This window comes from Hirundo rustica, chromosome 6 (genome assembly GCF_015227805.2).
Source record: "Hirundo rustica isolate bHirRus1 chromosome 6, bHirRus1.pri.v3, whole genome shotgun sequence".
NCBI classification, from domain to species: domain Eukaryota; kingdom Metazoa; phylum Chordata; class Aves; order Passeriformes; family Hirundinidae; genus Hirundo; species Hirundo rustica.
Window position 1 is genome coordinate 37,860,055 of NC_053455.1, and position 27,170 is coordinate 37,887,224.

The window sequence follows — 27,170 nt, forward strand, 5'->3', positions numbered from 1 at the left end:
AATACCTGGTAGTTGGTTCATTTCAGTTCTTACCTGATAGATATTGAAAAATTATGTATTTGAACATACTGCTCTTGCAGACATTCACTTGTAAATTAATTCTAATGGACATTAATTTGATGCCCAGAAAATTAAAAAACAAACAACAACACAAATTAATTATCTGCAATATCTGTTATTTTTGGTGGTGTTTTGCTGGTTTGAAATGACCAATCAAATTTAGCCATATTTCCATAGGAAAAAAAAAAAAAATCTGTAGTTTGTTTAGGTATTTCTTGCTAACAAATACCAAATACTCAGTTATTGTCATTCTGGCAGTTAAAATACTAGAAGCTAATTTTCTGCTGCCAAAGATGATTTCAGATGCTTGCTTTTATGCACTGGATATTCATGTCAAGATTAATTCTGCTTTGCAGTTTTACTTAACTATATGTATTTTAGTGATCTTAAACATAAAAGCCGTGTATTGAGATTAGAATGAATAAGAATAGTTGAGGTCTTTTTCCATAGAATTTTGGCATATAATCAGACCTCTAAATTAACTTCTAAATGGGGACTCTTGTAAAAAAAAAATAAAAAAAGGTAGATTATGTTCTTGCAAAATCGGTGGGAACACATAAATTGAGAAGGGGCATTTGTCATTATAAAGGTTGGTTCCTTTTTCTGATACATATAACTCTGAGACAAGGTAATGTAGCAAGCAGGAAGCAACATATTTGCTTGACTTTCTGAAGACTGAAGGTCTAAGTGAGGTGTTATCTTCAAGATGCAGAATATTGCTGTTTGCCATAGAAATTAGATTTTTATTTATTCATTTATTTATTTATTTAATCTAGTTCTTAGGTTTTGATGTTTACAGAGCCAGACTGGAGTTCTATGCTTTGTTAGAGGTACTGATTCTGAAAGTGTCTGGTTGGTTAGACTGTCATTTAGTATCAGTCTTAATTATTATTGAAAATATTGCTTACTTAAGTTAGCATTAATTTTATAAATAGATTAGATTAGAATTTAAAGTTTTACAAGTTTAAATACATTTTTCTCTTTGGAAGGCAGATAAAGGTTGTGTTAACATGAATTGAACCTAGTTAGGTATTTCTTTCATTTATAACTAGTAAACATTTTACAGTAACAACCTGTCCTGGCATCAAGGCCAGTAATTAAGACCATTAATGGGAGAAGATAAGGCATTTGTGACCTGTCCGTTCAGCTCTTAATCCATGTTCTGTATATTCTCCAGAACTGCTAGAAATGTGAAACAGAATTGCTTTTTTGTTTCTTATAATGAAGGAAAAAAAGCAGTCCTGGGTAACAGACAAACTAAATCTGTAAAAGGGAAAATTAATTCCTAATGTCAGTAATTTGACTAAACTTTAATACTGTATTGATGTAGGAAGGTGGAGACATCAAATTCTGTGGCGATGTTGAACCCTAGACGAATCCCAAACTCTGTGAATGTAGCTGGCTTAGAAAACTGTAAATAACAGCCCCCCCCCTTTTTTTTTCTTTTTTTTTAAATTTGGACATTTATGAGCACTAAGACTAGATCATGACCAAAAAAAATGAAGTATAAAGAAAATAAAAAAGCCCTCATCTATGATAATCCTACCTACAACAAGGAAAACTAGCCTGGCTCCCATGTTGCATTACAGTGAATGAATGCAAGAGATCATATCCTCCAGCTGTACAGTTAAAATGAAATGCAACTGCTTGGACTCATAAACTAATGATGATATTAGTAAAAAGTTTGCAACGTGTTTCAAATGCTCTCTGCAGGTAGCTGGTATTTGCTGTGCTTTCCTATATAAAATGATGATAAATAAGCTGAAGGTTGATGTTTCTCTTGACTCATCGATTGGTCTCAGCACTCCTGAGTTATGACACACTCAGTTTTGTCAGTCCTGTCAGCCCACCTCAGGGACTTCTTGAGGCGCTTCTTACTCAGTGGTGGAATTTATCTTGAATGTAATTTATGATCATAGTGGCAGAGCTATTCACTGCTCAGGGTGAAAAAAACTCATCAGTTTTACCCTGATTTCTTTTACTAAGATATCTTTTCACTGTTTCACCTCACTTACCTTGATTAGTTTAGTGTTCTTGATAGATTTTGAAGGTACAAGTCTGATTTGCACATAGTCAGTATATTTATACTTACATTTGTGTATGGATAAGACATAAGCTTGGGCTTGAATATATATTTTACAACAATTTGGAATTCATCAGTTTTTGCTTAAAATGAGGTAGATGCCAGTCCTGTTTTGTGCTGCTGAGCATTGCTTGATCGGTGAAAGCTATCTTCTGGTCACCTTTGTGTGTAACCAAGCAAGACCAGACAGAATTTCTTCATCCTATATAAAACTTCTTTAATCTAGCTGACCTCTGATGTGGAAAGGCGATTGTCCATGTTCATAATGACTTTAGAACTATTAGAAATGTAAAATAGAATTGCTTTTCTATTTCTTTTAAAGAAGGAAGAAAAGCAGCCTTGGTTGATAGACACTTCGGTTAAAGGGAAAAACCCACCACCTGAATGCCCAGCTGTCTCAAAAACTAAAATTTTCCTTTTCTCTTCCTGCAATCCAGTATTTCTTACATTTCCATGTTAGTTCACTGTTACTACATTTAATACAGCATTTTTTTCCCACTCTGGAAAGTGAATGCAAGTGGTGCATCAATAGTAATAACTGTTTAAAATACCTCTTTGGAACATACTTTGTTGAATGAACTCAGATCCATTTCTCAATATTTTTGAGCTTCTTAGACCCTTGAGAATAAATTTTGCATAAATTTTCAGGTTAGTTGAGACCAGAAAACTCAAATGAAGCATTAAATAACAGTTTTTTCTTAATGACTCTGCTCTGAATATTTGACCTCATTTGTTTGTAAATCATATAGCCAAAAGCTTATTTGAAATAAACAGAGCTATATGGTGCTAATGAATTGCTGTATAGTTGCTGCAGAGTTCTTGTGAAAAATGCCATTCACTTGTTTTTGAAATTTTAAAAGTTTAATAGTAAATAAGATGGTTATAAAAATAGAATTAGAGTAAAAAAATTGAACAATTAGAGTTAGGACAATACGAGACAATAAAAAACAAAGTTACAGATGTCTGGGTGCCTCCCCAAGCAAAAAAGCTCCGAAGAAGGACCCCTGCTAACAAAGGACTATCTCTTAAAAGCAATAGCCTATTGAATATTCATATATTTCATGCATGATGCATAAACTCTATTTAAACAAAGAACCGTCTCTGGTTAATATCACTTTTTTTTTTCCTTTAATCTCTGTGGCATTCTCAAGGCTGAGAGAGGCAGGAGGAGTTGGTTTCTTCTGATAAGGAAGTAGGAAATCCCTTTTTTCTCTGAAAGATTTACGTTTTCCTGTGGTTGGCATACAAAAACTACACTTTAATTACAAAACTATATTTACTATACTATCAAAACATTAATACAACATTAACAATTAATACAACATAATACATATAGTAAATATCTTGCGTAGAGCCATATAATATGCATTTTTCACAGTTCTCCTTTTGTTACCTTTTTGAATTTTAATTCATTCCAGTGTCTGTCAAAAAGGATCTGTCTAAAGAATCACTTCTTGATCTTCCGTATGAAAATCCTGTATACCGTGTCTTTCATTATCAGTCCCTATGAAAGTCATAAGGCAATGGCTTTACTATATATAAGTCAATAGGTAGTGTGAATTATCTCGTACTTGTCCAGCACTGTCTCCATTCCAAAAAATCATTCTGAACATAGTGCATTGTAGTCCATCATGACTAGTAGGAATTCATTAGTGTTGACATTTTCAGTCTTCTGAACTTCTGTTGACACAGATAGAATCAATTCAATATGTATAATGTCTCTCTTTCTACTTGGGTAGCATAGGTCATTTCTGTTCTGAAGCATTTTAGCATTTTCTTTATCTTTCACAGTTCCCATATTGACATAAGAAAGTAGAAGACCTTGTTTGGATAATCTTATTTACTAACACTAATTTTTTTTTTTTTTTCTGATTGTTCAGATGCAGTGTTATTTGATAGCAGTGTTTTAATTTGTAGTATGTATAGTAGAAAGGCTGCAGTTTTTTGTTGGTTTTAATTTGTTTGTATTTTTGGCTGGTTTATTGAATTACTTTAAACTTTTGAAAACATGCAATTCAGAATACACTGCTACAGTGAAACAAATCAGCCTTGTTTTCCTCCTGCCATGTTCTCACAATTCAGATTACCTTTGAATATGGCTTTCTGGGTCCAGGACTTCCAAAAAATAAATTGGAAAATCATATTTAAATGTTTGGAAAAGTCCACACTACATCTGTGCGAAGACAAGGCAAATGATAATAGTTAAATTATATTCTTCATCTCTAGATATTCTGGGAATAGTAGGGAAAGAGGATAAAAAATGTTACTCCACAGCTGGGATGTTGGGAGGTGATCCATATGTGCCACATTGTAATAAAACATAATCCTTTCCAGGTCACCTGGAGTAGAACTTCCAGATTCAGGAGCCTGATTAAAGGAATAAAGAAATAGATTTAATTTTGGTTGTTCCATTTGTTAATACATAGTTAATTTTGTGTCCAGCAAAATTAAATCTACAACAAGGAAACGCTATTAAGTATTTTATTGCTGAGCAATGAAATACTCCATATTCTCATCTTTTCTCCATTTCAATTCTGTGTACATAATTTACTTTTTCTTTGTCTCCTGGCAATGCTGATGCATAAAACAATGCATTTTAATTCTGTTTAATTTTGTTTAACCATCCCTCTATTTTAACAATCATTCTATCCTAGCTTAATGATACATATTCAGCATCCACATTGCAATAGAATGTTAGTCTCTACTCTTTGACTTCAAACAAAAAGCTAGTTTTTAGGTGTCTAGGATCTTTCATTTGGTCTCCTAATGAACACGTATATGAAAGCTTGTTCCTAACCCAGGTTTCTAAACTCTTTGGATTTCTGACATTGGAGAGATAAATCTAAAATACAGGACTGTAGACCATCTGTCTAGGTAGCAGATAAAGAGAAAAATGTCTTCCAGGCTACTTAAGCCATTTGAAAAATAACTCATAGAATTTAGTTGCAATGACTTGATATTTTGATATTCATGGGTTAGAATTATTGTTTAATATAAAATAGTAAGAAATAGAACACTGTGTTTAGTCTTGGTGATGTCTTAGATTAAAGTTACGTATTATTCAGAATTACTTACAGAAGGATTATTTCAGAATGCCCACTGTGGCATGATAGTAATTTTCTAAGTAGGTAATTTATTGATTTTTCTGTCTCTCTCTTCACAGTATTTAAACTCACTCATAAAATGCGAAACAGATTGGATGTACATCACCTTCACTCACTGTAGACTTTATTGCATTACATATTTTTCTTCATTAAAATAATGCATAGTTGATGGATCTGTATAACAATTTCCGTTCCCTCTCCACTGCCAGACCACGAACATCAAGTGGGTTTTTCCATATTTGCTTTTATTTATGTTTGGCAAAGATACAAAATTACTACCTTGGCCAGGTGCTGTTTTTGCAAATCAGTACATACCCTAAGTTTGCACACCTGTATAAACACTATTCTTTCTATTTCCTTCTCCACTCTTTCCTTCTCCTCTAAAGGCTGGTGCTAATATGATGCTTTAAAACTGGTTATAGCTTTGAGCAGATGGGTGCAGAGTGTAAATTTCTCTACGGTGTTCACCTAAGGCTTTCAGTGTGGAGAATCATTGCTGGCCTGGACACGTTTTTAGTAGCATATGCTTTCACTTTAGACAAATAAAGGTCTTTCAGACTCCCTTATCCCCCTTCCAGGACCATAGCAGACTTCTCTTCATGCACTGTGAACTTCAGCTCACGATTAGTTGGCTATTGAGTACCTGGATACTGTGATTTCTCTACAAGGTTCATGCTTAATAGTGATGCAAAAGTGAAGAAACTTTATACCATCAGTTTCTCATTTAGAAGATTTTCACAAAGTTGTGATTAAGAAAGCTCATGCATGTCAAGCATAATTCAGCTAGTGAGTAGAGTACTAGCCTTAATCTAGTTATTAACAGTCTGGAAATCAGAGCATTTACTCAGGTCCTCAGATAGTCTTCACAGCCTCTTCTGGGTGCAGCTGTGACAGTATTGTTTGCAAGACCCTGGCCAGCAGTCCACCTCTGGAATGGCTACATAGGTTGCAGTCAATTGCAGGAATCTGAAATATATACACATTTGTCAGTCAGTCAATCCAAGAAAAGCGTAAACCTTTCTTTTTTAGCTTTTTTCATGAAAAATAGGTTAAACTTAAGGCTAAAACCAGAAACTGGGATGTTACCCACTAGACTGATTTTTTTTCTTTTTTTTTTCCCCATCTTAAAATGTACCTTGCAAATCTAAGGAGCTGACATGGCTAATGAGAGCAGAGGAAGAAATTTCTCTGTTGTCAATAAGGCTTATCTTGTTTTGTTGCTTGCTAATGAAGATGCTGAACATTAGGATGATCATTTTGCCTCCTAAACTCTCTGTAATTGGTAGGACCTTTTTAAAAGTATAGTGTTATGATGCACAAGGTGTTCTTTGTTATTGTTAGAAAACTTGCGAGCATCTGTTTAACTCACAGGGTTATAGGTATTATTTAACTACTAGCAGGAGTAAAATATGCTTTTTCTTCATGAAAGAGCTGAGATAAATTTGCCCTCTTTTGGCCCTAAAAGTACAAAATTTCAGACACACAAAAATAAATTGTGTGCAGATATAAATACTATGACTGATATTATAGGCTTTATTTCACATGTTGCAAATCAGGAAGACTGAAAAGTATGGGGTCAAATCTGAATAGTTTTATTGAGGCTTAAAGAGTGATTATAATATACTGGGGGTTTTCTTTTTCTGTCTTACATGCTTTGGAAAAGATACCAGATTAGATGAATTTTTAATGTAAAAGTCTGCATCAACATAATATGCAATATTTGCCTGCCTTTTTATATTTACATCTGTTCCTGGCCATTTTTGGTACTGATGGATATTAAAAGATCCAGATGTGTTGGAAGAAATTGCCTAGCCCACATGAGAACAGGGGAAAGGACTGTAACCAGTTTAAATTTGGGATCACTTCTTACTCTGAAACCTGTATTACTTTTCAGGGCAGAATAAGATTTTTACAAATGTGGGATGGTTGATTGTGTTCCTTGGGAGTACAAGGACTCTTAATGTTGCATGATTGGCAAAGGCTTCATTAAGTGAAGAGTGTGTACCACTTACATCAAAATAGTTACCAGACTTGGTAACTAATGCTTTTTGAAGGCCATAAACTTTCCAGATTCAGGTGCAAAGGCTTACAGAAGTGTTTTGTTTACTTTCAAAAAAGGTGAAAGTCCATGGCAATCCTCCTGTGCAGGCTGTGAGACTTCTAGATTTTATGGATCAAATATAAGTCAGGAGGTAAGTTATCTTTGAAAGATAAATTGAGAAGCTGATGTTCAGATTTAAGTTCAGATTCAAGTTTTCAAAGCTGGAAATCCAGTGAAGGTTCTACTTTTTGTGAATGTTCTGTCTTTCAGATCACTTGGCCATCCTTTCTGTATGATAATTTAATTACTGAAATTATAGAGAACAATTTATTGGTGTGATACAGGAATTCATTAAATTGTAAGGGTGTATTATCTTACAGGATTACAATCACAGAAGTACTGTTGCTATAATCTTCTACATATTATCTCAAGCTGTTTAATAAGACTTTCACATAGCTGTTTAAGAGAGGTCAGAAATTTTTTTTTTCTGTTTGGGTCTCTTTAGTAGCTCTTCCCTCTTTTATTCAAGAGAGCTCTTAACCAAGGCTGTCAGCACAGCACCAATGTACATGAAAGGATGTGTAGCAGTTGGCAGGCAGGTGACAGGGATGAAGAAGGAGGGGAAGAACATGTTTTTCCTGTGGACCTTTATAACCAGCTGTTGTGTTACAGATGTGATGGAAATCCTTGGGTTAATGTTCATCTAGGAAATGTAACTCTCTGGTAATGATGATTCCAACAAGGCAAATGTCCTCAGCAGAGGACAGCTAATGTCTGTGTGAAGTGCCACCATCGGTTGAAACTTCATCAGTCTAAATGTGTTGATTTTGAAATACCATAGCTTGCTGAGTTAGATGTCTGGATGTTGAGTTTCTTTATGAGACCAGATGACCGCCGACGGCAAAAGGAAAGAGTCTGCTCTCTCTCACCGGAGGAATATTGGCTTTATTCTGGAGTCTTGCCCTTCTTTGGCTGGAGTTCTTCCCAGTGGCTCACCAGTGCCAGAGAGCACGAGGCCCCGCCCATGCCGGGGCTTTTTCCCCAGGGGGCAGGGCTCAGAGGCAGGGACAAGCCACTGCCCAATCGGGGATAAAGTGGGAGTGGAACAGAGTTGGGTTACATTCCCGTGTGGGGGATGGGCACTGCTGGGCAAGCACAGACCATGTGATACAGAGAAAAAACATTACAAATCCGATGAAACGCAATATAAACCCAATTAATGCATTACAACACCTGGAGTTCACTTAATCTTTTATAATTATTGTGGTATTTCTTGGGTATCATTCCAGACTAAGTTGTTCCTTATTGTGAGCAATTTCATGACAGTCTTAGCAGTGGAAGGAGATTTGCCTTCATGTCTTCAGTGCTATATTGCAGTAATAAGCAGCTCTTAAATTGTATTTTTGTGTACAGCTTGGAGGGTGGAAGAGGAAATGGGGTTTTGTAAAATGCTGTCTATACGAGCAACATTCAAGCTGTTTTTTAATTGACAGTGATTGATTGAAACAGATGAGAGTAATGTGAATAATTAGCAGAAAAAACTATTCTCACGTAAAAATATCAGTCACACCAGTCTTAGTTGATTGGGATGGAGCTAAAATATTGCCCTTAAATGTATAGCTCCTGGATTACCCTGAGGACAGGGCTGGCACAGCCAGCCACTCTGAGGTCAGATACTGCATTTTTCATTTGATGTTTTCCAACCACTGCTCTTGACTGGTTTTATCCTGACCTTGACCAGTTCTTAGTCTTCATTCTTACTTGTGAGCCTTAACTTTATTTTCATTTTATATGGTAATAGAGCTGGTGATTTTGAATATGCTTCTTAAATATCAAACACAAAATTTTCAAAGTCACTTACCTGATGAAGAAATAGAAATCTGTTGACAAATACACTGTGTTCCATGCCTCCATTGTAGCAGGTTCATGCATTATGTTTCTCAATAATAATTAACACTACTTAAGCAGAAGCTCAATCAATAGTATTGTCACAATGTCTGCAAAAAATAGCTTTGTTTAGAAAAATCCTGTGATTCGTCTTTAGGGCATGTTGCTGTCCAAATCTCCCACCCACCCTAAAAGAAATGTCAAAACTTCGGTGAATTCAATTTGAAACAAAACAACAAAATTGCATCAGGAGATGTGTTAACACTTTGGACTGCCTTGACAGGGAAAAGTGTATTAGGCTTTGTCTTGGTTTTGGCTGGGATGGAGCTTATTTTTCTTCATAACAGCCAGTACAGTGTTATATTTTAGATTTATGACCAAAACTGTGTTGGTAACACACCAGTGTTTTAGGTGAGGTGTGCTTAAACAGCGTCAAGACCTTCATGGTCCACTCCTTCTGCCTGCCCCCTAGCAAATGGCCTGGGAGGGGTCACAAACAGGGAGGCTGACCAAAACTTGACAAAGGAGATGCTCCATGCCATGTAACAGTGTGCTCAGCAATAAAACTGGAGGGGAAACTGTCCTTTTTTTCAAGGTAGACATTGCTCAGGGACTAGCTGAGCATTAGTTCAGTGGTGAGTGTTGGGTGGTAACTGATTCTTTTTGCATCATTTGTACCATAGGCTTTCTAGAAAAAAAAATAGAATCTATAGAAAATAGTATTTAAAAGAAAAAAACCTAAATATAACTCTTCATAGTAGTCACTGGTTGGGGGATTTTCTTATCCTGTATAAAATCTGTTTCATGATTCTAAATATTCCCTATGGAAAAATATTCTGATTTTGAATCAAATTTGTTTGACTATTTCAGCTTGTGGTCATGAAGAAACATAGTAAGTACAGCATTTCAGTACTGGCAGAAATGGCTGGAAGGATTTAACCAGAAAAAAACTCATACTTTTTCTTTATAGGATGATATCAACGTCAGTAAAAATTGATATGGGAGTTATCCCATTTCCAGTTATTTTACCTGTCAGCTGATCAAAATTAGCAAAGCTTGCAAGTTTTTTCAGTGTTCACAGCTCTCACTTGTGACCCCAGAGGAGCAACTTTAATATTTAAATTTGTCAGCTCATTGTCAAACAGAAGCTTGCCATGGTGCATAGCTGCTGTTCTTTGTTTTAATTACAAGTTCTGCTTCTTGTCAGGTTGGCTGTAATAGTGATATTGCTTGAGATCCTGCTGAATTCAAGAACTTTTCCAGAGTAAGCCTTTTTAACTCAAAGTTGTCATAATGGGTAAATGTCACTGCACAGTAAGATTTTTGGACATTATTGGTTTTGTACTCCCTAAGAAAATTAACTTTTATAGGGAACAAAACAGGCTTTTCAACGTTATTACATACAAAGGTTTTTTTCCCATTTGGATCTTCAGAGATGAAGTTTTTCCCAAAGGTACAAATTTATGTGAACATAATAATCTTGACTGTAATGGTTTGTCATTAATATAAGCACTAATCACAGAATTGTTAGGGTTGGAAGGGACCTCTGGAGATCATCTAACCCAATCCTCCCATTTAATATTAATATAATGATTGAATGTAATTTAATACTGATTTTAATTTGTTGGGTTTATCTATAAAAATATATTTGCTTAAAAATAATAAATATGCTAAAAATGCAGTAAAGGTAACATCACAGTCCATAGCCCTTGCCCCCACCCCAAGATTAACAACATTTTGACCAGAGTGATGATCAGAGACAAATTCCTGTAACAGAATGACACAGATATGCTAAAGTAATTTTCTTGATTCTACTGCTTGAAATTTGACTCTGTAATTTGTTAAGCTGTTCAAAAATATGAATAATTTACATGATATCATTGCTGTGGAGTACTGAATAAAAGAAAATCTCAGAAGAGCAGGAGGTATTTTAATTATCAAGATACCTCGTCAATGAAAAGAATCTTTGGTTTTACTCTAAAGCCCCTGTGTTATTTAATATTACTATTTTAAATAAAAGGGCACTAGCATCAGAGATAAAACTTCATTTTTCTTATGACTGGAGCAAGAAAGCTTGTCCTACTTAACTGCCCATAGAAGAGATTTTTATAGTGCCTTGAAGAACCATAACAAGGGTTGTTTTTTTTGTAATACAGCTGTTTCTAGATCTAAGATTTTGCAAGCCACACTAAGAAATGTGAATAAACTGTGTTTGCTAAGCAATAAAAATACTGAACTGTTGAACTCTTAAGGTTATTTATTTTGTCATGTTTTTGGGTTTTTGTTTTGTTTTGTCTTCATGACTTAAATAAATTTTATTTCCTATGGTATGGTAAGTCATTCTGTTCATGTGCTGCTTTTGGCTTTTTGTCAGCTAATTGTCTGCTGTGCTTCAGGCTATGTTGATTTTCTTTCATTTCTACATTTCTGATTTGCATATTTTGAAATATGGGAGTTAAAACAGCAGAAATTTTCCAGATTTACTTGATCTTGGAGATTATACTGTTTGAGCAAAAAGTAGGGGTAGTTCTGTTTTTAGAGAAGTTTATGGAAATAATTTAGTCAATATATGCAAAGATATACTTTGTCTCAAGAAAACCCCAAAGTCATAAAAAGTTGTAGACTTGGAAAATATAGATAAGTATCTATATATTTATTTTGCTCTAAAACTTTATTGAATATGTCTGCTGATTCTTGCAGTTTTGTAGTTTTCAAATTGTCCATTGATTTTTGTTAACATCTTCAGAAGTTTTCTTGAAACATAAAGAACATTCAAATCAGATCAGTGCAAAATGTATTTAGTCTTGTATTTTGTCTTTTATAGTAGCATTGTGGTTTAGGAATGGTATTTCCCTCTCTAGTTCTCCAACCAAAACTGCAACAGCATTCACTTCCCCACCCTCTCCAGCGGAAAGCACAACAGGCAAAGATTATGGATTGAGATAAGAAAAATGAACAAAACAACAATAAGATAAAATGAAGAGTAACTGCAAGAATACTAATAACAAATAATCAAAGCTAAATACATTTATTTCCTTCTCAGCAGTAGGTAGTTGCTAAATGTTTTATTAATGCATGTACAATTAAAATTGAATGCTCATATTTGCAAATCAGTCATTGTAGAGTGTTATCACTAATATAAAGATAAATCTCTGCATTGAGCTGAAATATATTTGGTACGGCTAATAGAGAATGCAATGAACCTTTTATGAATGTGTGATAAAACAAATTATGCAATCTAAATAATGGTATCTCTAGAGACCAATTAGTTTCTTTGCATACTTGATTATGACAGTATTCCTGGATCTTTCAAGTATTGGGTATGGTGGCTAAAGAATGTACTCAGGACACCCCAAGAGTCACACCTTGTGCCTGAGAGCATTGTCTAAATGCTGCTTGAACTCTGTCAGGATGGTGCTGTGACCACTGCCTTGGGGAGCCCATTCCAGTGCCCAAACACTCTCTGGGTAAAAAACCCTTTTTCTAATATCCAGAATGAACTGAAGAAATCAGTGCCTGCCCCTAGTCTTCCCCTCACAAGGAAGTTGTAGACTGCTGTGTAGTCTTCCCTCAGTCTCCTTCAGGCTGAACAAGCCAGGTGAACTCAAGCCATTCCTTGTATGGCTTCTCCTCTAGATCCTTCACAATCGTTGTAGTCCTTCTGTGGACACTCTCCCATAGCTTTTTATCCTTTGTGTTGTGGTGCCCAAAACTGCTCACAGGACTCCAGGTGAGCAGAGCAGGACAATCCCCTCCCTTGCCCAGCTGTGATGCTGTGCCTGATGCCCCCCAGGACGGGATTGGCCCTCCTGGCTGCCAGGGCACTGCTGGCTCAGATTCAACTTGACATTGACCCGGATCTTTCCATGGCAGTGGTCTCCAGCATCTTGTTCCTAAACGTACACATAAATCATTGCCTCATCCCAGGTGCAGAAACCAGCACTTTCATTTGTTGAACTTTGTGTAGCTGGTGATTGTGTGGCCCCTCTAATTTGTTAAGGTCTTTCTGCAGGGCCTCTCTGCCTTTAAGGAAGTCAACAGCTCCTCCCAATTTAGTATTGTCTGAAAGCTTACTCAGTATATATTTGAGTCCTGCTTCCAAGTCCTTTTTGAAGATGTTGAAAATTGGGCCCTGCAAAACCACTCTAGTGACAGGTCACTAGTCTGATGTCATCCCCTTTGCACCTGACCCATGAGCCGGTTGCTCACCCATCACATGATGTGTTTATCTAGCTGTGAGCTGGATATTTTGTCCTTGAGGATCCTGTGAAAGACAGTATGGGAAGCTTTACTGAAATCCTAAAGTATTCCGTCAACATGGAAAACATTTCTCAGTATATTTTGAATCAGAGTAGTTACCTTCTGAAGAACAGCTTAAAAGTTTCACAGGTTGTAGATGATTTAATCATAGGAATGATTTTCCAGTATGTCCAGTGCAAGTGTTGCTGTTCCTGCAGTGATACTAATACCAGGATGAGGCATAGTCAGTCATGGCAGCAAACACCTACACATGGTCTAGAAATACATTATGAAATTCCATAGACTACTGATGTGTGGGTTTCTGAATTGCTCATAGATGAGAGAGGTTTTTTTATTGTTTTACTGACATTCCATTGGTAAAGCTACTCCAAAAGTAGTTCTTCAGAGCAGTCTTAGAATAGCAGCTTCTCTCCAAGTCACTACCCATGAGAAAATACAGCAGATCTTACCTGGAGAGAACATAATATTTTGTTAGCTTGAGGGAAAAACAGTTACTATCATTGTGCAAATCTTCTAAGTTATTTCTTCTTTGCTGAAAATAATGTGGAGAAGTAGATACCAATCTTTGGCCACAAATCTACAAATAGTTCTAGGAGTACAGAAAATGAGGAAATTTTTTTAGGAGTATAGAAAATGAAGAATATTTTTATTCTTTAGTTTCCTATTAACATGACAGAAGATCAGCAATATGTTAAATTCTGCTCTCCAACACATTTTGAGACTTCAGATGCTTAGTTTTGTAAGGTTATCCATGTAGCCTGCTTTCCTTGAATTCATCGGAGGCTTTATGATCTTGTAAAAAAACAGAAGTAATTCCATGTTGGGAGCTTCTAAAACTCTTATCCTAAAAAACTAACACTATACAAGAGGCCAAAGCCATTAGATCACACCACCAAAAAAGGAAAACTATTTCCAGCGCAGTGTTGCTCAGGACATGTGTTTATTGGAAAAGCTGCCTGAACAGAAGCCATAATAATAATCTCCTTAAAAAAATCATGAACAAAATAGCAACTGACTGAAAAATTTTAAAGTAAGAAAGTGTGCAGTATTTAAAGTTGTTTGGTTTTGCAATCAGACTCCTCAATGTCTGAAGAGAGACCACTTGAAAAGATTAATTTCTATCTCTGAAAAGTTCCAGCTCACAGTATTGTCAGATATTAATCTCTTCAACAAGAATGCCAGCTTGTTACATTCCTTTTCTAAATGCAACAATAGAAAAAAAACCTGTATGTAACAATAATACATGTAAAAATATAACAGTATTGGTATATAGGAGGGTGTTCTTTTATTGCTATTTCTCATATTGATGCATCATCTGTGAGTCACGGTGTGTAGGTTCTTAAGTCTCTCCCTCACCTCCATGGTTTAGTACTAGCTGAGTTTTAGTTTAATAAAATTGTACGGCAGTTTTCAGCAATTCCTGCATATGCAGCTTGTACTGTGCTCCACAGGCTACTCAGGGCAGCCTTTACTTTCACTATTCATTGTTTGTTTGGCATGTCTAAGGAAAGGATTATTATTTGAAAACTGGGTCTGAAAGAGGGTTTTTTTTCCTTCTGTTTTCTAATGAAACTGTGTGCTAGTTTTGGCTGTGTTAATTTTTTTCACAGTGGCTGGTACGGAACAGTGTGATAGATTTGTGCTGAACATGGGGTTGATAATATGGAGATGTTTTTGTTACTGCTGAGCTGGGCTTGCACAGAACCAAGGCCTTTTCTGCTTTTTGTTCTGGCCATGCTGATGAGGAAGTTGGGCCTGCATGGGAGGTTGGTAGGAGGAGACACAGCTTGGACCACTGACCAAAGGGATATTCCAGACCGTATGACATCATGCTCAGTACATAAACTGAGAGGACGGGGAGGACGTTTAGGGAAATTATACTTGGTTTCATGAGGAATTGTTACTGTGTGATGGAGACCTGCTCTCCTGGAGACAGCTGTATCCCTGCCTGATGATAGGAAGCAGCAAATTAATTCCTTGTTTTACTTTACTTTTGTGCATAGTTTTTGCTTTCCCTATTAAACTGTCTGTATCTCTTTGCATCAGTTTTCTAATTTTTGCCTTCTCTCCCCAATCCTGCTGGTGGGAGAGTGAGCAAGGGTCTGTGTGGTGCTTGTTTGCTGGCTGGGGCTAAGCTACAACAAACTAGTAGTAAAATAACCCTTTAAATTAATGTTTGGGTTTGATTATTTAACCCAGGAATATTTTTGAAGTAGGTACACTTCTCAGATTAATGATGAAAGCAGCATGTTTGTGTCTGTATTCATTTGTCTTTGTACATCAGTAAGAACAACAAACTTTAACAGCATGTTTGCTGTAGTGTTCATTTCAACTGTGTTGAATTTGTTTCATACCGTTACCAGAATAATTCATTTAAGAGCATTATATATTTCGTTTTAATGCTGTGGAAAAAAATTAGGATAGCCAGGACAACCAGGGGATCAAGCCCAACCAACATGGATTTATGAGAGGAAGGTGCTGCTTGAATCCCCTGATGTCCTATGACAAAATACAGATGAGGGGAATGCTGTTGATGTTGTTTATGTAGACTTCAATAAAGTGCTTGACACCATCTCCCACAGCATCCCCCTAGATCAGCTTTCTGTTTGTAGCTTAGATAGGTGGACTTTTTGATGGATAAAAATCCGGCTGGATGTCCAGGCCCAGAGAGTTGTGGTGAATGGAACTAAATCCAGCTGGCGACTCGTCGCTAGCAATGTTCTCTACTAGGGCTCAGTTTTGGGGCCAATCCTGTTTGACATCTTTATTGACGATGTGGATATAGGGATTGAGGGCACCCTCAGTAGATTTGCAGATGATACCAAGATGGGTGGGAGCACTGGTCTCTTGAGGGAAGGAAGGCTCTGCAGAGGGATCTGGAGAGACTCAATCACTGAGCTAAGGACCACAGCATGAGGTTCACTCAGGCAAGGTGCCAGATCCTGCACTTTGGTCGCAGCAATCCCAGGCAGTGCTACAGGCTGGGGCAAGAGTGGCTGTGCAGCAGCAAGGGGTTTGGGGGTGCTGGTCAACAGCAGTCTCAGTGTGAGCCAGCAGTGGGCCCAGGTGGCCAAGAAGGCCAGTGGCATCTTGGCCTGTATCTACAATTGTGTGGCCAGCAGGACCAGGGAAGTGACCATGCCTCTGGTGACCATCCAGCTGGTGAGGCCGCACCTTGGGTACTGCATTCAGTTTTGGGCCCCTCACTTCAAAAAGGGCATTGAAGTACTGGAGTGTGTCCAATGAAGGGCAACAAGGCTCGTGAGAGGTCTAGAGAACTTGTCTTTAGAGGAACAGCTGAGGGAGCTGGGTTTGTTTAGTCTCATTATCTACAACCACCTCAAGAGAGGTTGTAGTGAAGTGAGACTAGTCCAGATAGCACACCAGCTCTAAAACATTATAAATTAAATTAATTGCATTAATACAAAGTGTATATACACTTGAGTGCTCTAATGGCTTCTTTTGGTGTTGCAGGAAACAGCATACTCCATTCAGCAGCAGACAGTGTGACAAGTGCAGTACAGAAGGCAAGTCAGGCCTTGAATGAGCGTGGTGAAAGGCTAGGTCGTGCAGAAGAAAAGACAGAGGAGCTGAAAAACAGTGCTCAGCAGTTCGCAGAAACTGCACATAAGGTAAGATTTCAGCAGGATAAGACTCAGTAAGTTAAAGTCAGACATATGGCTGTCAGAGTTTGTTGAATGAAAGCGTATATCTATACTTAGTTGTATGAAGGCTTGAACTTAGCTTAGGGGATGTATCAAATCCTCCTTGTGACATCTTCACCTTCTTTGCCTCTAAAAAATCCCTTCTATTTGTTGGTGACTGCACAGGATCTCAAAGTTATAAATTCTGTATAATAAAAACTTCTTGGAGTTGCCTGTCAAAGACACTTTAAAAAAAAATCTCTTCGAGGAAAGAAAGAAAAATGTTGGTTTAAGTTCTTTCATGCTGAAATGCATTTCTAGTATATCCCTACAAATAGTAATTTCGTTAAAAAGCTATTTGTAACCATATCCTTGAGTATCAAAGGTTTATGTCAGTTTAGTTGAGTCATTTATTGGTGGTCACCAGCAGCAAATGAGTTAATTTTAACTGTCCCTCCCAGTTCTGTTTTCTAGGTAATTTCCTAGAGGGTTCACTCATCTCAGCTTTGTTAGCATTCTATTATCTACAGGTAGAAATTTTTTATTATTTGGAACCTAACTCTAAGCTCTTTGCTCAGTTTGCAAAGTCAGTTTGTCTATACATTTTATACAGGTTTTAACTTGCTTCATCTCTTTCTTCTCCCTCTTATTCCCAGTTAAGTCTATTTTTGAATAATTTGAAATGGAAATAATTGGTAATCACAGAGGTGGAAAGGCAATCAGTCCTTTATTTTTCATCATTATGTAGTGGCAGAGCTCCTGAATAGGTGTTTCAAATTACTTGTGTAGAATTTCTGATTGTAGTTAACAATCAAAATCATTGGGTCAAAATTACTATTCTTCTAAGCATATCTTTGTTTCTGGTGTCTTGCTCTAGCCTTCCTCACAGACAGCAAAATACTGGAACACTGGGAAACAGAGCTGGGAAAGCAGATAAATCCTGCCTCCTTGATATGGCAAATAGAGGCTTTGCCTGTGTGTCCCAGGAGAGAGAGTGACTGTATATCTGTATGCAAAGAAGTTAATGGATTTCAGGCATCTTTTGGAGAATTTGTCTTACAAATGCTTCGTATCCAGACTAGCAACATTAGGTTGATAAAACTGTCGTTATCAGTGATATCTCTTTAATTTTTTTCTTTCTTTTTCAGCTTGCCATGAAGCACAAATGCTGAGAAACTGCCCAAAGCTGAAATCTTCTCAAGAGAAGCTGAAAAGGCTACAATCAGCAACTTTTACAGAAGATTCAGTCTTCTGTGTGCTTTTTCCTTCCTGTTCAGTGGAGATGCTTTCTTTCAGTTTCTGTGCAGGAAAAAGTGTTGCATTTCTACTTTTCTGACTTACTTTTGTTCCTCTTTTTATATTGCTACACAGTCCTGCAGTACTTTCTACCTGTATTTCAGTTGTTACAGGAGTGAAAGCAAACACTGAAAAAGGACCAAATGACAAGCTGATCAGGATTAAAATAGTAATATTCTTCCATGGCTGTACAGAAAAAAGATTGAACTGATTGTGGACATGTGTGTGGAAATAAAATCCAAAGAAGGGGTGTAATCTTCTTTTTTAAATGTAGCATCAGCAGAATGTGAATGAATGTTAGAAATAAACATCTGAGGTTGTAGCTATAGTGGAGGACAAACTGCTTTGTCCTGGGAAACAGGAAAACTTGTTTCTTCTAACTAATATAGGAATCACTGCATGTGCACCAGCATTCAGAAGTGCATATCTGGATTTCATTCATATCAGCATTTTACGTGTTGCTGTTTTCACTTTCAGACTGGTTATTTGAATAGTATGCTGAAACCTAGAGAATGTATGCTTGATATTTTAAAATTGAGGAAAAAAATAATTTTTACATCTCTACGCACAGAGCTGTGACTCAAACACAATCTACACTTTAGCAATCTTGGTAGAAAATAACATTTCTTTTACCTGTGATTGTGTGACTAAAGGCCTATGAAAATGAGAATGCAAAGGCCTGGGAAGATGAGAGTGCATTATTTTCAAGACATCTGTTTTTCATAAATTCTACAGTAAAAGAAACTATACTTCAGAAATTTGTCTGATTTAAATGACTTTTGTGTTAGCAAGTTGTCTGATTTTCAATACAGAGGCTTTCAAAAAAGCGTGTCTTGGTACACTAGAATCAACTTCTAATTTGAGTCTCAGCTTTCAATATGTTATCACTGGAAGGGTGACTCTACATCTGTATTCATTATATGCAATATATGCACTGTATTTCTCTTTAAAAAATAAGTAGGTTACCTTTTTCCTTCACAGCTGTTTTCTTAACATTTTTAAGGTGGTCTAATATTGTTCAAGAATGAAAAAAAAAAAAAGAAAAAGATGTTGTTTTTTTTTCTTTTTTTAAATCAGTAAGCTAGAAAAGAAATCCTTGCAGAAGGTACAGCCTTCATTTTCTGAAAATGCCTGCTCTTCATTTTTGCTCTCATCTTACCAGAGGAAAGCTGGCATTATGTGAATGTACTGTATTCATTGTAGAATATGATTTTTACATTATTAATGACACAACAGTCTAAAATCCTCAGAGCAGTGCTTGTAAGAGAGATAAAAGCTACTGTAGTAATTGAGAATTTTATTTACCGCAAGCTGGAATAACTGAAAATCTCATGGAATGCCCATTTCAGAAAAAGGTGCTTTCCTTTAGGAAAGTATTCTCATTTGAACTAAGGACACTGTCTAGTTAGCTGATTGCATTCAGACTTTACATCTGTTTTGTTTTGGAGTTTTTTGTTTCCTGTAATTTAAACAGTTTTGTATAAAGCTTTTTATTTAATTTCACACTGGGAGTTGAGAGAATGGGTCATTTGTGTAGTACCATATGAACATTTAGCTCTATTTAGCACCAGCTCCAACAGTTACCAAATCTAGCACCTACTAAAATGGAATTTGGCCATTTCTGCTATAAATTAGAACAGACTCATTAACAACACAAGTTCTGAATGCTCTCTTGAGTTATGTGTAAGTAATGCTTACCCTGGAAATGTGTGAATGCTATTGTAATGACTGGGTATTTCTGCAAATAACCAGGAAAAAAGTGTCTGTTCTTTAAACAGAAATTAAACTTCTGCTAGATACAAAATGCTAGGCTATTTTTTTTTTTTTTTAAAGATAGATTATAAATCAGTCAGGGAGTACATTTCTGACCACTTAGCTATCTTCTTGGCATATTTTCCACTCTCTTAAAACTATATTCTGCTGCTAATCTCACAAGTCTCGAGAGAGAGAGAAGGAAGTAGATTCTGAACTCCTGGCATCTAGCTGGTCCTCTAAGTTTGCAGATAGTTAGAAGAAATGTCTAAAACCCAGGTCAGATAAACCTGAAAATAATTAGTTGTTTAAATTTAGGTAAAAAGACATATATTTTCAAGTGTTTACATAAATATCAGCTGGACAGGACAAGATCACAATTGCACTGCTAAGTTCCAGACCTCTTGTGAGTTGAATTTTACCAAAACATTGCTTTAGCCCCACCTGAGTTTTTCAGCATTTTGGGTTGTTCTATATCTTCCAATTAAGTCTGTTGTTTTTTATCATAACTCAGGACTTTAATCCAACCATCAAAAGCCATTTACTATGGGAACTTTAAGTAACCTAAGTCTTCTGAATGAAGGAAAAGTGGTTTGTCTGTTTACTTTGTTCTTGCTGTTCATTAAACTACGAGGTTAGGTAGTTTTTAGAAAAAAAAATCAAGGTGTATAAATGTTTATCCAAAGGTTAATCTTAGAGCATTACAGTTTCCTTCTGGAACTTAGCTTGTAGTGTAAACAGCCTAGTATTAGATAGTCATGCACATAACATATACTATGATTCAGGTTAATGTTTCGTATGAAAGAATGTATTTATAAATTGTAACATTATTAATAGTTTCTTTATCTTTTTAAAGTTCTGAACAGAATAAAAATAATGCATTGTGAGACTTGACTGCTGTGCTACAAACTCTGTCTTAAAAGGCTACTTTTGTGTCTAGCAAAAGTTGTGTATTATGTGAAATATTAACAAAAATGTGCGCTCTTAAAATTGATCTTAAAGGTAGGTAGGTTTTGCTATGATTTGCCAGAATTGTAATACTTGCTGATATCTATTGCAACCAATTCCTTGGAAGTTCTCAAAGATGTAGAAATTTATTTTGTGCCATTCTAGGGAGGAAAAAAAAAAAAAAAAGTGAGACCTGCTCTCTTGACTCACTGCTGGAAACCCTGATTTTTGTCATTAAATACTTTACTGTGATGAAAACTGTCTTTGGATTATTTGAGTTCTCTATTCAAAATATTCATTTTTTTGACTTAGGATTTTGTATTTCACTCTAGCAAAATTATATTGAATGCTAGCAAAACTGAATAAAAAATATTTTCTACTATAGTGATAAAAACTTTCACTAGAACACTGTAATCAAAAGAGGAGTAGTGGAAACTAGATTAAAGTATTTCCTGTCTAAGCAGAGTCCAGAAAATAATTACCACAGGTTGAAGTTAGCACCATACCTAAAGGCTGTGTAGGTTAAAAAGAGTTCTGATCATTTGTTCTCCATTCGTATGAAATGCTAATTCTCAAGTTGTTAGTATCTTCTTTTGGCTATCTAATTTTATTGATAATTTTTTTATCAATACACAAACAATTTTGATCAACCTGTAAGAATAAAACTATAAAAGTAGAATTCTTCTACACACAGAGAAGCAATCCGTTAGATTCAAATGAGCTCTACTTGCACAAGAACCATATCCAATGCAAACTGACTTTGCTGCCATCTCTCTTTTCAGGCTTAAGTATGACCCCTGTAATCCTAATCTCAAAAATGTGTTGTTGGCAAATACTGTCAACTGCTCAGTTACTATAGTTACTGGGTAGGTTTTGCTAGAATTCATGTTATCCATAAATGTTGAATACCATACATCCCCAATGCCCAACCTGTATGAATGTCTTAGTAAAAGAAATAGATCTCTGGTGGATCAGAAGCTAATTTGATCTGGACAGCGTTTTGTTGTAGATTGAACATAACTATTTGTCAGTTCTTCTCTATTGTTATGGTATGTTTATCCTATAAGATAGACAAAATGTTTAGTTCAGTTTTGAACATTCTTTTAGATCAATTTCACTATGTCATTTTTCATTGATGTTATGAGTTTCATAAATCATCAACCTTTTTTGTTGCTGTATATAAATTAAGGTGATAGAGGTTTTTCGTCATCTTTCAGTCATGGAAGAAGCTCAAGCACGAATGTTTGCTGATTCAGTACGTTAGGTTTGCTAAGTAAAAGATATGTATGTTCCTGAAGGGATAATAATTGACAGAGAAGATTGTTCTTCAGCTACAAGTCATGGCATCTGTGAAGATACAGAAACACACTAGTGAGCAGGAGTGCTGTCCAGTACTCACAAAGGATTGCAATGTCTCAGATTGAAAATGGCTTTCTCTTATTTTGAAGTTTGTCCCCCATGGAAGTAGTCAGCTACCACTGGGTTAATGACATGAATTTATAGAACAGTAACTTCCCTAATAATTACAAAGCACCAACTTCTACTTTGTAGCACATCATTACAGCCTGCTTTGTGCATCATCTGAAAGGACTGACTGGTTTTTAATGTCTGTTTCATTTATACTTCTTTCTATTTTAACTGTTACTGTCTTTTTGTCTGCTGTCACCTCATGCAGTCTGAATTGTGCCAGCATTTTTTAGTGATAGTGGCTAGCTTTGGCAGGGGTTGACATGGGATTACAGGCCCAAAAAGTATTTCACTATTTATTTTTCAATGACTGAACAAAAGTAAACTGCCTGTAAAGGTCTATTACATGGAGGTGTAGTATTATGCTAGATCTTCAGTGTTCGGGCCAAGTACCCAGGGTAGAAAAGTAACCTTGTTAACTAGACAAGTCAGGCGGCTTTAGAAGTGTAGAAAATAGATATCTAACAAAATACTAATTGATATTTTAAGCTGTTTCAGAGGTTCCTGGTAGCTAAAAGGGTGATAACTTACACAAAGGACTTGAAGCCTATATTGTGTTGAAATTCTGTTCCTGCTAAAGAGGGGGAAACAGTTTTCATCCGTTTTAAGTATTTTTTCCTGGAGAGAAGAGAAAGAAATGTGGTAAAAAATAAATGAGAAAACACTGATAATGTTTCGTACTATATTGAGAAGGAATTCTTCAACATGTGCAACTAACAACAATCATCATGCTGGTTTGCAGCCAAACCAGTTGGGATTTTTTCCTGTTTTAGAAAGAATAGACATAGAAAAGCTTTCTTTGCTTTGGCATGATCCTGGAACTAGGACTTCTGCAGAAAATGCCTTTACTTGTCAGAAGTATTAAGATTTTAATGAGAATCCTTTCCTGAACTTTCATTGGTTTTATGAAAAATAGCATTAGGTAACATTTGTTTCTGTGAGAAAACATAGAATAAGGAAACATAAAAGAGATGGCTTTAGATTTAACAATAGATGGCTGCATTCACTTGAAGATTGTAAGAGACAAGTCAAAAGCGTCCCATTATTACTTTTTAGGAATAAGGAAGTGTAAGCCCTGTTCATGCTGCTAATCAAAAGTGCCCAAACCTGAGGAGTGAATGTGCAAGATGAGGAACAGATTGGAGACTTCTGTATCACCAGGTAAGTAAGTCAGAGGAGGTGATGAGGTAACTTCTGAGAGAGTCCTGGGGAAGAGAAACATACCTGTTACTTGGGAAGACACTGCCATCACTCCCAGGGTGTGTTTTTCCCCTGCTTCTTTCTTCCTTCAGCTTTGCATGCTGAGCGCAAAGCTGTACAGTATAGGATTATCCCTCTGGTCAGGTGGATCAGGTGTCCTGCTTGTGTCCCCTCCCTCATCATTGTTTATCCTCAACCCCTTTGAGGGTGGTACAAGAAGCACAAAAGGCTTTGACTGTGTGCAAAATCTGCTGAGCCATAATTCAAGCATCCCCCAGTTATCAGCAGTTTCCAGCACAGATTTAAAACACAGCCCCTTACTTGCTACTATGAAGAAAATTATACCAGCCAAAAGCAGCAGACTGTTTAGTGTTTTCTCGCAAACAGGTAGAGAACCATTTGCAAATTTAACAGCATGTTCTAGCAAAATTTCTTCAGGACAGTTCTGAGGTGTTTGAAGCCTACACAGAGAGAAATGTGAGTGCCCTTGGTCTTTATCTGTTCTTTTCTTGTGCTTTGCTATGTACAGTTGTGCAGCATTTGATACAAGCTGAAAACAGGTCTGTTAAAGGTCAGAGCAATGAAAAAGCATGACAGGGATTATTCTTCACTGAGACCATGAACAATTGCAGAGCTGCCAATGTCTGAGTGAAATAATGGCTGTATATATAGGATCATTTGTAAGACAGATGGCTGAGAAAGGTACCATTTATCTACCGGGCAAGGTTTCATAACTTTTGGCATCCATTCTTGTCAAAGGCATCATTAATGGTTAGCTATTTGCTAATCACCTCAACTTAGAAGATGTTAGATTAAAATCCTTTTTTTTTTTTTTTTTTTTTTTCCCCCCCAAGTCTATTCTAGATGGCAATCTCTGTGATGGTGCTGAAAGATGAAAGGGAGCTGGGAAGAAAGAGGTTATATGTTTATATTCATTGACTGGGTAGACTTCATAGAATCTTTTTAGCACAGTACATGTGCAAGATTATTTATGGCTTCCTTTAATATCCCAGCTGTCCTTCCTAGTTCCCGCTTTTGTACAGTCTTCAATATTCAGTGTTGTGTTTTTGTCATATTGCTCACTTGAAAGTATCTCATCATAAGGGGTGGCTCCACAGCTGAACTATCAGGATTTTTAAGGCCAACATGATGTAGGATCTTTAGTGTTTGCTCTTTGGGGTCTGAATAGCTCCTCTTGCATTATTTATTAACTGCAGATTGTTGCTGTTTGTAGATGGAGATGTAGGAATGTACTGCACATGAAATGAGGATACTTCACATCACAAGGACAAATTTGTAGTGAAGGTGTTTCAGCATGTCTGAAAAGATTTAGGGTAAGATTTGCAGTCAGAAATTCAGAGTGCTAGATCACCAGCTGAAGTGTTTCTTCCTTATTCTTGCTAAAGGCTTTTTCTCCCAAGTCTGTGATGAAGCTGTAACAAATAATACAAGGTAGGGGGTTTCTCCCTGCAAGAATTCAAAGAGAAATATCAAATTTCTTTCATACAGGTATGAAATAACCCCTGGAAGTAAATAATTTACAGTAAATTCATGGACCAGAGTAGAATTGAGGTCTGATAATATAAACCCCAGTTTCTCCAGTCCTAATAGAAAATTTCAGAATTATAATGGAAATACTTCTGGTTTCCTGATTAGTTAAAAAAAATCAGATACAAAAGTACACTTCTCTCTGTCTGGTTTTAACCCCTCTTAGCAACCCCAAGCACTATGCAGCCACTCAATCCTCCTCCAGTGAAATTGGGAGAGAATCTGAAGAATAAATGTTTTAAAACCATGTGTTGAGATAGAGACAGTTTAATAGATTAAGCAAAAACCACGCACACAAGCAACACAAGACAAGGAATTAATACACTATTAGTCTGAATGTCCCTGCCTCCTCCTTCTTTCCCTGGCTTTATATGCTGGGTGTGACCAGACCGCATCATCTGGAGTATCCCTTTGGTCAGCTGGGGTCACCTTTCCCAGCTGTCTCCTCCCAGACTCCCACACACCCCCAGCCCCCTCACCAGCCTGACAGTACAAGAAGCAGAAAAAGGCCTTGGCTCTGTCTAAGCCTGCTCAGCAATAAAAAAAAACCTGCCTCTAAATTATCAACCCTGTGTTTAGAACAAGCCCAAAACACAGCCATATACTAAACATTGTCAAGGAAAACAGCTCTACCCCAGCCAAAACCAACACACTCAGAGACATTTCTTCTCTTCCTGCTCTAGCATGAAAGTATCTTTCATGACATACAGTATATGCTGTTTGCAAAGATCAATCTGTTGTTGCAAAACTTATCTGGAGAAAGAGAGACACCGAAGGAAAGCTGAGAAAAAAGCAGCCATAAAATCTCATCACTGCTCTACTTGGATTTTGCACTGCAAGAGCAAACAGTCAGCTTTCAGGCTGAATGACCTTGTGTCAAAGAAAGAACCCAGTTTAAGGTATTTCAGGGAATTCTGTGTATGCATGCCTCTTGTCACAGGCTTCAGCAACTCTGAGGGAAAAATGTCTGTTGTCTTGTGCTCAAACAGTTCTCTGACATTCTCTGGTATAGTCTAAGAACAAAAGGACCTCTGTCAGAGACACACAGTGCTTAGTCAGTGTCAGCTTCCATTAAACTGCCCTTTTGAAACACATAAACCCTCCCTCCTAAAAGTATGGGAAAAGTAATTCAAGGAAAAGAAGATACATCCTAATAAAGCATCAGAAACACTCATATTCTACAATGGTATTTGTTATAGGAATTCACACCGCAAAAAGTATTTCAAGCAGGCAAACGAGCAGTTTTCTCATCTTAGCAGAATGAAATTAAAACATGCTTCACAATATTTTCTGTCCCTTTATTTGAAACTTGGAAATCGAGCATTGCAATTCTCAGTTGAAGGGTATATTACAAAAGAACAACGTGGTATAAACAGGATGAGAGTACTCATAAAAGCAAGACGTACCACTGCCCATGGATGGGACCCATAGGGGAGTCACGTGATGAACACTGGCGGCATAGAAACATCAGTCATGCTAAAGAAATGAGTATATGTTGGAATCCTAGAAACTTAGAATTCGGGGTTTTAGTGTATAGTAATATACAGTGTAAGTATAGACTGGGCCACCTTGAACTCAGAACTCAGCTTTTCAGGATGTGAAAAGTATGTCATTTGTGGCTGTCATGAAGGGAATGATCAAGGATCATCCATGTAGAATGCATGATCTTATAGAATTTAAGAGAAGTTATGAACAGAAAAGTAGGGAGACTTTGTTTTTTAAGACCAGCTTAGCTGTCTCTAAATACCAGCATTGGTAACTTTGTTTTAGATATGCTCATAATGGCTTTAACTCAACCATTTTCAATCGTAATGCCCAAATTGGTAAGCAACCTTTCCATTCCTAATCAAGTGCTAATGTAATAGAGCTCAGTTTAACCC

At 36.6% G+C, this 27,170-nt stretch overlaps 2 protein-coding genes across 8 annotated transcripts in view; both read left to right on the forward strand.

The window, feature by feature from the left end:
- Positions 1-21,328, forward strand: part of STXBP6 (syntaxin binding protein 6) — a 104,044-nt gene extending 82,716 nt beyond the window's left edge. For all 7 annotated transcript variants that reach the window (XM_040068318.2, XM_040068315.2, XM_040068317.2 and 4 more), the window contains 2 exons: positions 16,910-17,067; positions 18,228-21,328. In XM_040068318.2, coding sequence (XP_039924252.1) covers positions 16,910-17,067; positions 18,228-18,251 — 182 coding nt within the window. In that variant the 3' untranslated portion in view covers positions 18,252-21,328. The remainder of the gene's footprint in view (positions 1-16,909; positions 17,068-18,227) is intronic.
- Positions 21,329-27,101: 5,773 nt separating this feature from the next.
- Positions 27,102-27,170, forward strand: part of RPAP1 (RNA polymerase II associated protein 1) — a 30,635-nt gene continuing 30,566 nt past the window's right edge. Inside the window, 1 exon segment of the mRNA XM_058421055.1 lies at positions 27,102-27,113. Coding sequence (XP_058277038.1) covers positions 27,102-27,113 — 12 coding nt within the window.